At 50.5% G+C, this 16885-nt stretch overlaps 2 protein-coding genes across 2 annotated transcripts in view; both read right to left on the bottom strand.

The window, feature by feature from the left end:
* Positions 1–5083, bottom strand: part of TBC1D2B (TBC1 domain family member 2B) — a 47844-nt gene extending 42761 nt beyond the window's left edge. Inside the window, exon 1 of the mRNA XM_060259912.1 lies at positions 4811–5083. Coding sequence (XP_060115895.1) covers positions 4811–5083 — 273 coding nt within the window. The remainder of the gene's footprint in view (positions 1–4810) is intronic.
* An 11307-nt stretch (positions 5084–16390) lies between these two features.
* Positions 16391–16885, bottom strand: part of FAM81A (family with sequence similarity 81 member A) — a 31709-nt gene continuing 31214 nt past the window's right edge. The window contains exon 9 of the mRNA XM_060260138.1: positions 16391–16526. Coding sequence (XP_060116121.1) covers positions 16420–16526 — 107 coding nt within the window. The 3' untranslated portion in view covers positions 16391–16419. The remainder of the gene's footprint in view (positions 16527–16885) is intronic.

The raw sequence follows: 16885 nt of genomic DNA on the forward strand, positions 1-16885 counted from the left end.
TAACCACTACACCAAACTGGCACTCCAGTAAATCATTTCTCCAAGCTAGCTGGTGGCTTGGAGAATGCATTTAAAATTAAACTTGCTTCCTTTCCACCTCTCCTTCCCTACTCCTTCCCCTAGCTATTTTCCTTCCTTCCTTCGCTGCAGCTCTGAAACATCTGATATTTATGTCTTGTGGCTCTCAAACATCTGACATTTATTTTCTGTGGCTCTTGCGTTAAGCAAGTTTCACCACCCCTGAACGAGACCATCTTTAGTACAAGGAGAAATCCTTGCAAAGACAGTTCTCTGGGCAAGCCCTAAAAGGAAGTCTCATCCAAAAGAGGTCTTTGGTAACAGATAGAGAGACGCAGCTTACATTTTCCAAGAAATACTAAGGAACTTGCGCGTCCACATTGAAAGGAAGATGACACAAGATCGAGGAAGAGGAAATTCCAAAAGCCGACCACAACATGAGCGGGAAGTTAATTCGTCTTCCTTTGCACAGAGAAGTCAGAGAGATGATTAAGGCCAGTGTTGCTCACAAACAATCCCCAGCACCTTAGAAGCTGGCAAACATAACCTGGCGTGAAGTTTTCATGAGAAGAGTTCAGCCAGGCAGCTATTTGGAGGATCACAGACTGGCTTGTGACCATTGCGCTGTTTGCTATGGGAGAAAACATCTCCTCAAACAGGAAGTAAAGGCCCCACAGGATAAAAAAGGCAGGCAGCTATCCAACAGGAGCATTTGGCTGGCACAGCAACTTTGTACACGTATGCTCCAAAATGCATTAGCTGTTTCTGCATTCAGTGGGCTCACTCCCAAGCAAACATGATTATGATTAGAGGTCAGTGGGGTACAGCGTGAGCTTTCACAACACGGATCTGGCAGCCGCGAGGAACAAGAAATAACACTTTCCCATATATTCGTAGCTTTTAGGCTTGTTTTTTGGAGAACCGCTCAAGGTCTTTAGATGCTCCCAAGCCAAGCAGACCTACATCAAAAACCTAGATCAAGCTGTGATGTAGGACATGACACACTCAAGCAAGAAGGTAAAAAGTAAAGGAAAGGTCCCCTGTGCAAGCACCAGTCGTTTCTGACTCTGGGGTGACGTTACTTTCACAACGTTTTCACGGCAGACTTTTTACGGGGTGGTTTCCCATTGCCTTCTTCAGTCATCTACGCTTTCCCCCCAGCAAGCTGGGGACTCATTTGACCGACCTCGGAAGGATGGAAGGCTGAGTCAACCTGGAGTCGGCTACCTGAAACCAACTTCCGCTGGGATCGAACTCAGGTCGTGAGCAGGGAGCTCAGACTGCAGTACCGCAGCTTTACCACTCTGCGCCACGGGGCTAGGGAGTTTACAAAAGGAGGTTTAAAGAACGGGAATATTGAAGAAAGCCTACCATAAATGGAGCCTTCTCTTAGGAATTTCTTTCTCCTCAGATTACAAGCAAGGGTATTTATTCTGCATAATGTGGCATGTATGCAAACCATATTTCAAACAAATTAAAAACAGATGGGCTCTCACACAATTTCTTGGAAACAGCTTCGCTGATGTCAGCTGACACTCCAACACAATCCAGAAATGCAAGGTTGCTTCCCCACTCAATTCTCACCCCATATTTCCCACTTTGCCCTGAATAGGTCAACCCACTTTCTACAGGTGATAAGGACTCAACAGCCGGATGCAGGAGAGACTGCTTCGCTATTTGAGGGTTTCCACGACCTCCTGCTTCAAGCCCAGTCAGCATTCTTCCGATGCCCTGATCACACGGATGTCTGTATCGCTGGCTTGTCATTAGCAAGAAGGCAGAAGGGGTTTGCATGCTGCTTATTCAGCATCTGGGAAAGCAGCTGCCCAAAGGAACGGGACCCAGAAGCCCTTTGTCCGACCACAATCACATTGCACCAGAGAACCAAACTGCAGCCAGCAGCACACGGGTGCATGCAAGTCACAGCACTCCAGCAGAAGCCAAGGGCGGAGCTCCCTAAATAAAGACAAATTCACTGAGCGTCGCTGAACCACTTCTGGCGGCTCCCGAAAAGCTCAGGAACAAACAATGAGCGACTGCCCCATGACATGTGTGCAAAGCGTGAATAAGCAGGAGACACAGGAAAATAAAAGCACATGAAGGACAGCAGGGGGAAGCCGAAAAGGGAGTTGATGTCCTGCCTGCAGTTCCTGTATCAAGACTTGCCTTGGCAGAGTAATAGCCCTATAGCACTAATCTAACACAGGCCCGAGAGACTGCTCTTGGAAAGCTGGGCGGAAGCCTTTAAAACAAGCTTTTTTTGAAAACATCCCTTTCCGAACCCCTCAACACGCTCTCCTCCACACCAACTGCACCACACGGGATGCAACGCAACTGCTGGGTCACTCATGTGAGAAGAAAGGAGATCAGAGTTCCTAAAGCACTCTGTGTGCCCCACACAGCACAGAAAGGACGCCTAGCCCCCACGTGCAATTTAGCCAAAGAAGAAAGCAAGCTTAATAATAACGTCCCTTAATAAGCCCGTTCCTCAATAAATCATTTGCAGCCCAGCTCCAAAACCTGCCCCCCCCCATGAAAGGGTTAGAACAGATAAAAGGAAGTCCTTCACCCAAAGGGTGATTAACACGTGGAATTCACTGCCACAGGAGGTGGTGGCAGCTGCAAGCATAGCAAGCTTCAAGAGGGGATTGGGTAAACATATGAAGCAGAGGTCCATCAGTGGCTATTAGCCACAGCGTATTGTTGGAACTCTCTGTCTGGGGCAGTGATGCTCTGTATTCTTGGTGCTTGGGAGGGGCAACAGTGGGAGGGCTTCTGGTGTTCTGACCCCACTGGTGGACCTCCTGGTGGCACCTGTTTTTTTTGGCCACTGTGTGACACAGAGTGTTGGACTGGGTGGGCCACTGGCCTGATCCAACATGACTTCTCTTACGTTCTTATGACCGTCTCCTGAGCCAGGCTGCAAAGGACTTGTGCAAACAAGACACAACGTCTGCCTCACACTGCAGTTCAGGCCCTCAACCCAAACATCCACTGTGCAAAATGCCAGACAAGGGTTAAGCAGAAGCTCAAACCGTCTCCAAGCACATTAAGTGGCTTAACTCCCCGGAGCTTACAGGGCCAGAATCACTTCCCAAGAGAACTCCTTGAACTGGAGTCACTTGCTCAGTCCTGCCCAAGGGTTTGAGCAACAGCCCAGGTGGCTGGCTAAGCAGGAACTGCAGCGTGCGCGGTGGCCACACAACAGTTATATGAGCAAACCGCTTGTGCAAACATTACAGGCGTCCCAGGCTCCTCTCCTGCTTGGCTTACCACCATGCCTCTTCCACACCTCCTTCTGATAAACACACCATGGGCCGTTTCCCCACAGACAGAGACGGTCTCCCTCCGTAGCGACTGCACTGGCAGAGAGACAGGACGGTCAGAGTCCAACTTGCACAAAGCATCTAACCTCCCCTCCTCTCGACGCCCTTGCTCCAGAAAGGCTTGGAGTGGAGCTTCTCTTCCCTCAAACTTTCAGCACCTGCCTGCACGGCGGGAAAGTCAGGGGGCACCTATTTCCAAGGAAGGAAAGTCAAGGGACAGGGGCTGTCCGAGGAAGTCCTTTGGGGGTTCACCTGAGGGGCAGATGGGCTGTGACTCAAAAGGGCGGGCCTTCAGGTATGCGATGCAGCAGTCTTGCTGAAGCTGAGAAGGGCTGGGCCATGCCGACAGGGGGCTTTCTGGGAATCTCGTATCCGTTGCCTTAATTCCCACAGTGGAAGGAAAGTTCTTCTCCATAAAGCCAGGGTGGGGCCGAGGGCAGGGACTTCGAGGCCCTTTCTTCAACCCCAGCCCCACTGCATTAAACGGCTGAACTAGAAATCTTTGCTCTTACATTGCAAAGTTACCATATTTTTGAGTCACATTAGGGACCGACTGAACCTCTCAATCGAAACCCGCCTTGAGCTACAGGGACACATGAAGCTGCCTTACACCAAATCAACTGCTTGGTCCATCCAGGTCAGGCCTGTCTACTCAGACCGGCAGCCGCTCTCCAGGGTCTCAGGGGGAGGTCTTTCCCATCACCTGCTGCCACAGGTCCTTTCAACTGGAGATGCCGGGGACTCAATCTGGGACCTTCGTGTCATGAAGATGCCCTCCCACTGAGCCAAAGCCCCTTCCGAATGAGAAAGTCAAAGATAGATAAGACAGGTAGATAGACTGGATATTTTAAATCTAGGAGACCAAGAGATTTGAAACCTCACTCTGTCATGGGAACCTCCTGGGTCAGCCACATGCGCTCAGCCGAACCCACCAGGCCCTGTTGCTCAGAACATCAGAAGAGCCCAGCTGGATCAGACCAGTGGCCCATCTGGTCCAGCATCCTCTCTTACACAGCAGCCAACCAGTTCCTCTGGACGGCCAATAACAGGACCAGCTTTCTGCTTGCAGGCAGCTCCCCCCCTCCGCCCCACTCTCTCCCCCTGCAGCGCTATCTTTCTGATTGCAGGGAACTTCCTCCCCATTCTCTCTCCCTGCAGGACCAACTTTCTGCTTGCAAGGATCTTCCCATCCCTCTCCCTGCAGGGCAGCCTTTCCGCTTGCAAGAAGCTTCCTCCCCCCCCCCCCGCCTCCCTGGGGTGTTGGCTTTCTGCTTGCAAGGAGCTCCCTCCCTCTCCCTGCAGGTGGCTCCTCTGTCTCCCTGCGGGGCCACATTTCTGCTTGCAAGGAGCCCCCCTTCTGTCTCCCTGCGGGGCCGCCTTTCTGCTTGCAAGTGCCTGCTCGCCATCTCCCTGGGGCGCTAGCTTTCCGCTTGCAAGGGGCCCCGGGGGCTGGCGCTGCGGCTCACCTTGAGGACGGTGACGGCGGCGCCGGGCGCGTGGACCTCGAAGGCGGCGTGGTGGGGCGGGGCGGGCAGCGTGAAGGCGGCGCGGGCGAGGTCGAGGCGGCCGAGGGGGAGGCGCTCGTGGGGGCCCTTGAAGTAGAAGAGCGCGCAGCGGCCCGGCTCGAACACGAACCAGCGGCTCCGGAAGCCCCGCAGCGGGCCCTTGCCCGACAGCCGCTCCAGGTAGCCGCACAGCCGCGGCCGGCCAGCGGGACCCTCCTCCGCCGCCGAAGGCATCCTCCCCAGCCCAGGCCGCCTCCGCGCAGCCGCGCCGCCTGACGGGAAATGTAGTCCGGCCCCTCCGCGCTCAGCGAGGCGAGACTTGGGGCGGGGGCAGCCCCAGCAGGCGGAGAAAGGCTCCTTCCGGGCGGAAGCCTCCAGGCACGCTCGCTCTGATTGTTGACTTCCGCGTGCACAGGCGCCGCTGACTCGGGCTTCGCTTTCGAGGACACAAACACTTACTCTGGGGATTAGCTGGAAGCGTGCATGCACACTTATTCCGGGGATTAGCTTTTGTGCACAGGCACACTTACCTTGGGGATCAGCTAGAGATGCATGCGGAAAGTTTTATCCAAGGGGAGCTTTTGTGTGCCCACAAAAGTTCACCTTTAATTAAAAAAATTTGGGCTCAAAGGTGCCATTGGACTCTAACTGTGCTCAGTCGGGAAAGATGTCCTCTTTTTTGCTTTTCAAAATACGGTAACCATAGTCAAGATACATAGGTATTAAGAGATCTGGAGTCCCTTCTTTGCAACTCCCACCTGACTGGGGATAGAAGGACTCAGGGGTCTCCATTCCTATTTGTATCTGATGAAGGGAGCTTAGACTCTGGAAAGCTCATGCCCCCGAAATCTTTGTGATGCTTCTGGCCTCAAGTCCAGCAACAGCACCACACTTCCCCTCAAGTGCTGAACCAGGTTGGAGTCTCCCTTGCAAGGTCTTTTGTCGAAGAATGCTGGCTTTCAAGTCAGAAACCTGGAAATGTGCAAAATGTAATTGCCAGTTTGTGGCCTCTCACTTACAGACGATGGGCAGGAACCACAAGTGGGCACGCATCTGGGCCCAGCTGTCACCCCAAGATTTCAGCTGGGGGCTCTGAGAATGAGCCCCCAACCATAAGTTTTGACCAAGAACCCCATATGCTGAGGTCTGCTATCAAATTCCACCTGGGTTTATTGCTGAGGTTGAAAATGCAGAGCTCCAAGCAGACCCCCTTGAGTAGTTTCTGTGTTAGTTTCCTGGACAGAAGAAACCCCTGCCCGCCTTGGTTGGGAGGCCAACCCTGAACTGCTCTCGTTCTTGCTCGCCCACCAGGGCCGTCCAGCTGCACTCTGAGCTCACAAAGTTCTGTTTCGCTGTTCCTCCTGAGTCATTCTTTTGCAAAAGGCAGAGCTGCCTCAAGTGCTAAGGGGAAGTTGGATTTGGACAGGAAATTTAGACAGGAAATTAGAGATCCACAAGTTGCTTAAGATAACATACTTCCGCCTGGCCCGCTGTGGCTGAAAGCTGGGTCACTGAAATATTATTTCCAGAGCCCATTCAGGCAAAACAAGAGGTTGGCACGTAGGCATGCAGTTCTAAGGAAGCGAAGCCCCTAATTCCTAGAAACCCTTCTCCTGGTTGAGAATGCCACGCCAAGGAGCAGCAACTGGGCCACCCACCAGTCGGGCGGAAGGGGCTAGGCAGCAATTGAGAGCTTCCACTGACAACAGTGGAACTAACAGCATCGGGGCTTGCTATCTTATGTTTGCATTTAACAAAATATCTTAAACCGAGTGGCCAAACTTGCTTAACATGAGCCACCTAGAAGAAACATCAGATGTTTGAGAGATGCAAGACAGGAAGGAAGGAAATAGATGGGAGGAGGGAGGGGGAGGTGTAAATAAAGCAACTTTAAATGCATTTTCCAAGTTGCCTGCTGGCTTGGCTTGGAGAATGATTTAAAGAGACAAATGACTTCTCGTGTGAAAGAACCACCTGTGACTCCCAGGCCTCAGTTTGACTACTCCTGTCAAAGTATAGTAAGCCACTTTAAGCCACAAGGAAAAGTGGAACATAAATGTTTTAATCAAGGCTTTTTTGGTAGAAAAAGCCCGGCAGGAATCTATTTACATATTAGGCCACACCCCCTGACATCACCATTGTTTCACACGGGGCTTTTTGTGGGAAAAGCTCAACAAGGAATCATTTGCATATTAGGCCACACCCCTCACACCAAGTCAGCCGGAACTGCATTCCTGCTCAAAAAAGCCCTGGTTTTAATAAATAAAAAAAAATAACATTAAGCAACAAACCAGCTCCTTTACTGTAACTGTTCTGTCTTTTCTATATTGTGCTTTTATGGCAGGGGTGGCCAACGGTAGCTCTCCAGATGTTTTTTTGCCTACAACTCCCATCAGCCCCAGCCAGCATGGCCAATGGCTGGGGCTGATGGGAGTTTTGGCAAAAAACATCTGGAGAGCTACCGTTGGCCACCCGTTTTATGGCATTCTGTTGTATGTGCTGTAGAGCAGCACGTATAATTACTGGAGTTCATGGGGAAGAAGACAGAAGACACCCACTTTTAAAATGTAGTTTACTTGCTCCTCTGGTCTAGCACAGCCTGGATAGGTTCTGTACCTAACAAAGTTGATGTGCCCCTAAAGTGATTTTTTATTTATTTCATAAGAAGAGCTCTGCAGGATCAGACCAGTGGTCCATCTAGTCTTGTAGCTTGCTTCACACAGTATCCAATTAATTCCTCTGGAAAGTCAACAGTATTGGTTGGCTAACATAAGGATGTTTACTCGGAAGTCAGCTCCACTTTGTTCAATGGGACTTACTCCTTTGTAAGGACCACTGCCTTAGCAGGTGACTTCTGTCCCTGGGAGCATGGAATTTTATTATCTGGGCATTGGTCAGATGTTTGTGTTGACTGCACAAAGTTTTACATCCTGTTAAGGAGTCCGGTAACTTGTGATAAAGATAATCAGTAGAAAAACACATGCAAACAGGCACAAGAAGATATAAACCTCCCTCAAAGAGAAAAGTGGGGATTTGGAATGAAAATGGTCAATAATTAACACATTCTAATCACAAAACTGGGAAAGAGCCCGGTGGCACAGAGTGGTAAAGCTGCAGTCCGAGCTCTCTGCTCACGACCTGAGTTTGATCCTGGCGGAAGCTGGGCTCAGGTAGCCGGCTCAAGGTTGACTCAGCCTTCCATCCTTCTGAGGTCGGTAAAATGAGTACCCAGCTTGCTGGGGGGAAAGTAGATGACTGGGGAAGGCAATGGCAAACCACCTTGTAAAAAGTCTGCCGTGAAAACGCTGTGATGCGACGTCACCCCAGAGTCGGAAATGACTGGTGCTTGCACAGGGGACCTTTCCTTTACCTTTTTTTTTTTAATCACAAAATTGGGGGGGTTTAGGAGCCAAAGTGGTGCTGCTGTGTACCAGATGGTAGATTCCTGGTGGCGCTGAAGCCACAATCCTGATGTTCTTTTTTACTCAGGGGTGTTTCCTTCCAAGTAGATGTATGGGATCAGTTGGTAGAGCTGAAGAACTCTTGGGCAAAATATCCATGGAACTCCCCCCCCCCCCCCGCAACCTCATCAAAGAGAACAGGAGCTGCACAAAAATATGGCAGTGTTCTTTTGACAGGGCAGCTTACCCAGGAAAGCCAGCCCTGTCAGATAGCTCTGAGAGGGCTCCCGGTTTGGGAGACAGACCCTCTGAAAAAGAGACAAACCAAACACTTCTGTTTTGTTGTCTTCACAACTTCCTCACTTACATCATCCGTCAGGAAACAAACTTTTCAAAGCCTGGTTTCTACACCCAAAACTCACCCAAAGGCGAAAGTTCCTCTTTTAATGTGGCATGAATTCTCAGGACATTTATGCCTCTTCTTCCAAAGGGTGTCCTCTGCATATAGGGAGCATCCATCCTCTAGCATGAAAACCAAAGCCGCCCAAAAAACCTACACTTAAAAATAAATCTCCCAATTGATCTCCTTGCTGAAATGACATGTACAAGAAAACAGAATCTAAAAGGCCAAAAGAAATGCTAGCAAAATAGGTTTAAATTGACTGAAAACAAGCAGGAAACCCAGTCTGGAGTGGGGGGGGCAGTGTGCCAGCAGAAATGGAGACGGGGCATTTCTGTTGAGCTTGGCATCAAGATCACTGGCAAGGGAAAGCCAGTTTGGTGTAGTGGTTAAGTGCACGGACTCTTACCTGGGAGAACCGGGTTTGATTCCCCACTCCTCCGCTTGCAGCCGCTGGAATGGCCTTGGGTCAGCCCAGCTTTCGTAGTTGTCCTTGAAAGGGCAGTTTCTGACAGAGCTCTCTCAGCTCCACCTGCCTCACAAGGTGTCTGTTGTGGGGGAGGTAGGTAAAGGAGATTGTGAGCTGCTCTGAGACTCTTGAGATTCAGAGTATAGGGCAGGATATAACTCCAATATCTTTAGGGGAGGGATGGTGGCTCAGTGGCTGAGCATCTGCTTGGTAAGCAGAAGGTCCCAGGTTAAATCCCCAGCATCTCCAACTAAAAAAGATCCAGGCAAGTAGGCGTGGAAAACCTCCGCATGAGACCCTGGAGAGCCGCTGCCAGTGTGAGTAGATAAGACTTTGATGGACCGAGGGGGGTCTGATTCAGTAGAAGGCAGCTTCGTATGTTCATAAAAGCGAGCCTAGCTGTTGGTCTCTGGACCGAGAAGACAGAGCATCCCTGCCTCAGACAGTGTTCCATCTATCCCTTGTGGCTAAGAGCCAACGATGGACCTCTGTTCTCTCACTTATCAGTTTTTCCTTCTTCCATTTCAATATTCACCATTAGTGAATGGTTTACTCACATGTGGAAAAGAAGGGCGTGCACACTGCATCATGAAATTTAAGATTTTAGTCAGGTTTATTTATCATTCAAAAAAAGCTCGTTAGCAATTATACATAGGACCGCACATAGTTTTACAAGAAAACATTATTTCTTTCCCTCTCTAAATATTGTCTGTTGTTCATCCCTTTTGTTCACTCACGCTTCTTGATCTTGCAAAACCTGGAAACGATAACTTCATATTTTTTTTTTAAAGGCAAGTGGCTCTTCGTAATGCGTATGGCTCCGTATTTACGAGATGCAACTAACAACACGTTCCTAAGAAAATGTTTTCTTGTCTCGAAATCACATTTAAAGAAATACCTGGATGTGTTTATTCACAGTCATCTCTATGCGGACAGAACTTAGCTGTCAGTTTAATACTTTCATATAGCGAATGTGCTTTATTCTCCAGCGGAACAGACAAGGGTCTCCTTCGCTGTTACAAAACACTGTGAATCAAGGCTGGTTCGTTGGCGGGGAAAACGTTCAGTTCTTGCAACAGCCTTTCCCACAGAACATCCCCTACCTTTCTGGTTGGCTACGTCGAAAATAACAGAAAAACTCCCAAGGGCCCCTAGGCCTTTTCTCCCAGTTTTTCTACAGAGAAACTGAACATTTGGGGGAAATAAGAAAACGTGTTACAAATTACTTTCCTTTTCAGAATGACGAGTGGAATACTTTTTTAAGGCAAGATTTGGAAATGCTCTTTTCGCTGCCCTTGACTGACCCATGGTCTGTTTCAGAGTCCTACAGCATGTGAAATCGTCATGTTCAGAGGTCACAAAGTTCCCCCAAAAGTGATCTCAGAAGTTGCTTCTCTAGTCCCCCTGGGTGGTGAGGTCCTGTGGTGCCATCTAGTGGCAGAAGCTTCACAGCACAGGCATGACACTCCAAAACTCCTAAGAGAAGTTCTACAGATGCCATCCTCCGGGTGGGATAGGCAAAAGACGTTTAGGCCAGCAAACTCCAGAAGGCTCGTGGCATCTGGTTGAATGCATCAGTTTGAACTGGCTGTGGCTCCTATATGAAAAATGTACACACTTAAGTACTTTGCAGTGGTAAGTTTTTCACTGAAATATTTACTTTTGTATATTTGGTTCCGTTCAGCTGAGTGCTCTCTTGTTCCGTTATTATCTCGGTTTATTCCAGATTGAGAGTAAAGATGTAATAAGAAGAATCATGAATATGGGTCAGTACTAATGGCTGTTACTCCTGAAAAAACATAGAAAGACATTACTCCTGAGGAAGTCTATTGATGAAATGGGCCTATATCCGGGTGCTCGTTGACCTTTTTTGCAATATGGATATGTTAATATCGCACCTCTTTAACAACATGAAGCATGCCTAGTTTACAATGTGAAACGTGACTTTTTTTGCAATATGGAAATGTTAACATTGGGCCTCTATTGGAATAGGAAGCATGCCTAATTTATAACATGAAATATATGAATGAAGATTTATTATGATATGAAGTTTGCAAATTTTAAAATGTTGAGCATTAAAATATATGAGAGTCTTTTAAATTGGTTATTATATTCTTTGTTTATCCCACAGTAGTTGTTTAACTTCTATCGCCTCTCCCGTTTACTGGGCTCTCCCCTTTTTTCTGAAACATCCTCCAGGTGCAGTTTGGAGATGAGCTGTAATTCCGGGCCTGGGGATCCCCTGAAATTACACCTCATCTCCAGTCTGCAGAGGTCCGTTTCCCTTGGAGAAAAGGGATGCTTGGGAGGGCGGGCTCTTGGGCACTGCTCCCCACTGAGGTCCCTGCCTTTCCCCATCTCCATCCTCAAATCTCCAGGAGTTCCTCCACCTGGATCTGGCCCCCCTGCCCTCCCATTCCCAACCGGTGGCTGGGGGGATGTGTTCAGACAAAAACACGGAGTGGGCAAGGCTTTTTTTTCCCTGTAGAAAAAGCCCAGCAGGAACTCATTCGCATATTAGACCACACCCACTGGCATTGCCACTGTTCCACAAGGAAATAATTTGCCTATCGAGCCGCTGTCCCAGCAGGAAATAATTTGCATATCAAGCCGCACCCCCCCTGACACCAAGACAGCCTGAACTGCGTTCCTGGGAGTGGGTCTCTTTTCTGCCCTCAAGCCGGGGCTCTTTTCCTGGCAGCAGGCCTGTTTTGGCCAAGAGGAACTGGATCAGGTTGCCTCAGGCAGTGCAGAATGACCGGCCAGCACCCCCGGAGAGCTGCTGGTCCCCCAAGGGCCAGGAGTTCTTGCCCGGGCAATCTTTGGTCATGGCTGGTCTCAGGGACGAGGGACTCTGGCGTGTCTCCCCCGAAGCAACGGCAGCCATTGAGAACTTGTGACATCCATTCTGAAGAACCAGGGGGTGGAGAAGAGATGGTCGCTGGCTCCTTGACCTCTCTGGGCCTGACAGCAACACTGGACTCGATAAGGCAGGCACAGAAACTTTGGACCTTTAAGAGGCAGGGTCCTGTGCCGGTCAAGGGAAGGAAAGTGGCTGAAAGAGGGGTGCATTGCGTTACCCAGGGAAGTTACGGCCCTTTCACTTTCCAAGGTGGCCTGGAACCAACTGGCCCAGATCCAGGTCACTGGTTGGCATCAGGGCCTGGGCGCAGACTGGGCAGAGCATGTGGCACTCCACCAGCAGGGTTCCGTTTAGCTCCAGGGCTATTTGGCCCCTCCAATGGATGCATTCCAGCACATGGGCACAGGTTTGCTTCTCTGGCAAAACCTGGTGTCTCTTTTTGCTTCTGTAAATTGCATCCCAGCCTTCTGTGCTTCCTTTCATGAAGGGAAGAAGGCTCTTTGGAGAAGCCAGTGTGCTTGATCCTTGGGAGAGGGAATTCCTGGCCTAAACAGACTGCACACACACCCCTTTAAGACTTGCAAAACCACAGCCTGCCCCAGAAGGAAGAGGAGGGGGGACAAGCAGGGAGCGGTGAGCTTTGGGTTATCAAGTCCAGGTTGGGGAACTCCTGGAGACTTGGGGATGGAGCCTGGGGAGAACAGAGACCTCAGTAGGGTACAGTGCCCAAGAGTCCACCCTCCAAAGCAGCCATTTTCTCCAGGGGAACTGATCTCTGTAGTCTGGAGGGGAGCTGCAATTCCGGGGGATCCCCAGGCCTCACCTGATGCTGGCACCCCTAATTTAGTGAGCTTGGCATATCTCCCTCCCTCCCTCTCTCTCACACACAGAGCCAAGGTGGGTCAGAGATCATCTCCTCCAGTGTTATACCAGGAAGGTTCCATCACTGGAACCTCTCCGGTGATGCTGATGCTGCCCTGGTTCTAATCCAGTTGGAACTGATAGTCTAAACCAGAGGACGTTTCCCCCAGAAATCCCATCCCCTCAGACCCCCAGCCAAAGGCGGCAGGCCAGAAAGAGTCAGCAGCATACCTGAAGGCATGAGGTCTGTGGGGGGGGGGGGGGACACAGTTTGCTCTCGCCTGCTGCCTCTCCCACTGGGCTCCCTCAGGAATTGCATTACGGATGCGGAAGGTTTCAAGCATCTTGAATAACACACTTCCAATCCACTTTCGGTGCACTTCAGCAGCCACTTGCAAGTGGGTTTTGCTGCTTCACACAGTAACATGCGGTTGCGAAAGGTTTGGAAGCATCGGTATCAGCATGGGGCTGGATCCATTCTCAGGAAAGCCATCCTGAGTGCGGGGATCCCCATAAGGGTGTGAGGGGCAACGGGGGCATGTCCGGGGATCACCCTCACACTCGGGGCAGGGGAGACCACCTCATGACTTCCGCCCTAGTGGGGCCCAGAACCTGCCATCCCAAGGTGACCAGTGGAGCATCAACTGGCAGGCGGGTCAGTCGATAAAAGTCAGAGTTCCCCATCTGGATTAATGCCAACTAAACCAAAGTACCCTTGAGGGAGCCATTCGAAAAACAAAATACTGTGCGTGGTGCGTGGGGAAGGAGACAGATTCTGACGCGGCATGGCCTTCCCCATCCAACTGACAGCCAAAGCCACCGAATCTACACGGACCCATGTGACTCAAGACGGGTATCTCCGGACACCCTCCGCTTGCTCCTGAACAAGACTTCCTGAACTGGAAATGCAATGTGACCCGGGCCATGTGAGAGGAGGGGTTCGAAGGGCAAAGAGAACAATGACCAAAATAACAGGAGAATGAAATGAAAACCCATGGGCAGGGGTGTTATGAGTGACGGGTCTGACACAAATGAGACCTGGCTAGGCCACGTGTGTCATAAAATGTAATTCCAGGTAGCAGAGATATAAACGTCCTCTCAATCACACAGCAGAGCTACTGAGCCAAGCCTCTCTTTCTTCTATTGGCTGAGGCTCCTCCCCCTCCTCATCTTCTGGGGAGGGAGGGAAAGAGAGCTTCTTTTGAAGTAAGCTATGCCTCCCCCCCCCCCGCTTCCTCCCCAAGGGAGGAATCTCAGCCAATGAAGAAAATAAGAGGCTTTGCTCTGTAGCTCCTGTGCGATTGAGCAAGCCTGGCAAAGCAAGCTGTGATGCAAAAGGAAGCAAGAGAGAAGGAGAAGGAAGCAGATGACAGCCAGTTGCTTGGGGCCCTCACAGGACACCCCTGGCCTAGGGTCTAGTGCCCAGTTATCGGTCAACGTCTTTGCACTCGCTGGCTCAAACAAGGGAAGATGGGGGCAGGCAGATGCCTTCTTGGGGCAACAGGGCAGAATTCTTCCTGCATTTCATTTCTGCACAAGCCTTGCGGCAGACTGCAGTTGATGTTCCTTGGTTTCAGAGGGTTTTGCCCAGATTACCTTTACAGAGGATCACACAGTTGGCCACTTAGAAATGAAAAAAACACAAAGCTGAATTTTCATGGAAGGGACTTGGGGAATGGAGAAATGGACCCCACATACCACCCCCCAACAGTGAAGGCCCTGGCCATCTCGGGGTGGTCTCTTCTGCCCATGGGCCCTCCTCTCTCCTCCACCGTATCAGAAGGAAACATTGTGAAATATCCAGGGACGCAAAACGTCAGAAAACAGAATCCTGTCTTGATCACACGCAGAAAGAGAGCTGTGAATTGAAGAAAGGGTTTCGTTTTGTCAAGATGACGGTTTGTGAAAACATCTGTACATCCCCATTTGCTGCCCCCATTGGAGGCGCTGCGAAAAAGGGTTACTGTAGAAATAGTCCGGTACAAAGTAATGCACTTTTGAGCCCTTCCGGTTCCAGTGGGAAACAGCGATGCGTCTGCTTAGAAAATCAATCCACTTCAAGAGCCAGTCTTTACCTCTGAAACTCTGACCCGCCTAGAAATCAGACTCCAGTGCCCCAGAGATGGATATTCATAGATGAAAAAGTGTGCCAGAATTAAACTTTGTTGGTCTGAAAGATGCCGCTGGACTCGCACTTTGTTCCGTTGCTTCAGACCAGCACGGAGACCCCGCACCATGGTTAGTTCTGGGGATTGTTGGTGTGCGAATTCTCTGAGAGCCAGCATGCTGTAGTGGTAAAGACTGGTGGACTCTAATCTGGAGAACCAGGTTTGATTCCCCACTCCTTCTTCACGTGCAGCCAGCTTGGTAACCTTGGGCTAGTCACTATTCTCTCAGTCCCCCCTGTTTTGCAGGGTGACTGTTGTGGGGAGAGGAAGGGAAGGAGATTGTAAGACACTTTGTGAAGGACAGGGTATAAATCCAACCTCTATCTCCACCTCCTTCTCCTCCTCCTCTTCTTCTTCTTCTCTTCCTCCTCCTCCCTCAGATCAGGGAGTCCTTGAGACTGTGTGCTTTGGAAGCAGTGGAATCTTTGCCTCTTTCTTTTGATAGGAACTTTTGTAAGACTATTTTCATCCAATCAGAGCATTTTGTGGCAAGAGGCGGGACGCTCTGGCCAGGATTGGCTGAGATGCCTGTCTACCACAGCGTCCCCGCTGGGCAGAGTTCCCAAGGCAGGGAGGGCTGACGGATATGGGGCCACAGGAAGCTGGGGGGAGGGACCTAGAAGCAGGAGGCCGGGGACTACCCCAGAGGGGAGCATCTACAAGAAGGGGCGAACTCGGCGCAGGGCAAGCCAGAACCAGCTGCCGGCCACTTATTTTCTAAAAACCGAACCACTCGCTTCTGAGCGCTCCGTGACACCCCCTGACACCTTTTCTTGGTGCTCAAAAAGAGTTTTATAAAGTGGGCAGGACCAGGCGGGACTTCTGATTGGCCACTGGAGATCTGATGGGCCGTGCAGATTTTTAAATCAGTTGTTTTGGCCGCAGCTGCCATGACAGCCCAAGGATTTTCACTGTGTGACTGAAGGTCAACTGTGGCACCCATTTTGTGGCTGGCTCCGCCTCCTGTGGCGGCCATTTTGTGGATGCCCCCACCACACTATATCAGAATTCCCAAGGTGCTCTCAGGCTCAAAAAGGTGGGGGGGGGGGCCTGGTGTGGCTGGTCATGCCTTTTCCTGCACGCACAGCCAGCTCACAGTGTTTTGAGGCCCCTGCCCAAACTCGTGGCCTGCGTCGTCTGAGGTAATGCTTCTGAAGTCAACAGCGCTTCAAAGCAGAGTTATATATGGCAGTGATTCCCACAGGTCTTCTGGGGAAAAGGGACGCGTTTCACTCGCAAAGCTTTGGATGGGCTATCTACAGGAACTGTACAGGGCCACGCAAGGGAGGAGGCGTGTCACTTCATCCGGACATGAAATGGACGCCTAACCTGGAGGGACTCCGGCTTCACCTGCACCTGGCTCCATCATCGATCTTGCCTTGGAAGCAGGAATTGGCTGTCCAGCCTGCTACTTCATCTGCTGGATTTGCTTCTGTAGCTCTTCCTTATCCAGCTTCATTTTTGCCTCCAGAACCTGCCGCAAGGATCCGATGCTCTCGTAGATGGCGGTAAACCCTAGACCCGGGAAGAATGAAAGCGAGCTTTCAGAAAACACTTTTTAGGATTCAGTTTTAAGCCTTTTCTGGAGTAGAGAATCACAGAGTTGGAAGGTGTCCCAGAGGTCATCTAGTCCAACCCCCTGCTCAATGGACCAGCCACCCTAAAGCATCCCAGACAAGTGTTCATCCAGCCACTGCGTAAAGACTCAGTGAGAGGAAGCTCACCATCTCCCTCGGTAGCTGATTCCACCACTGAACAACTCTTACTGTAATTTCCCCCCCCCCCTAAAATCTAGCCAGTACCTTCCTGTCCTTAATTAAAACCCTTAATTAAGTCCTCTCTGCTGCCAACTAGAGTTACCAGGACTAGCTCAG

Source organism: Heteronotia binoei, chromosome 19 (genome assembly GCF_032191835.1).
Source record: "Heteronotia binoei isolate CCM8104 ecotype False Entrance Well chromosome 19, APGP_CSIRO_Hbin_v1, whole genome shotgun sequence".
NCBI lineage: Eukaryota > Metazoa > Chordata > Lepidosauria > Squamata > Gekkonidae > Heteronotia > Heteronotia binoei.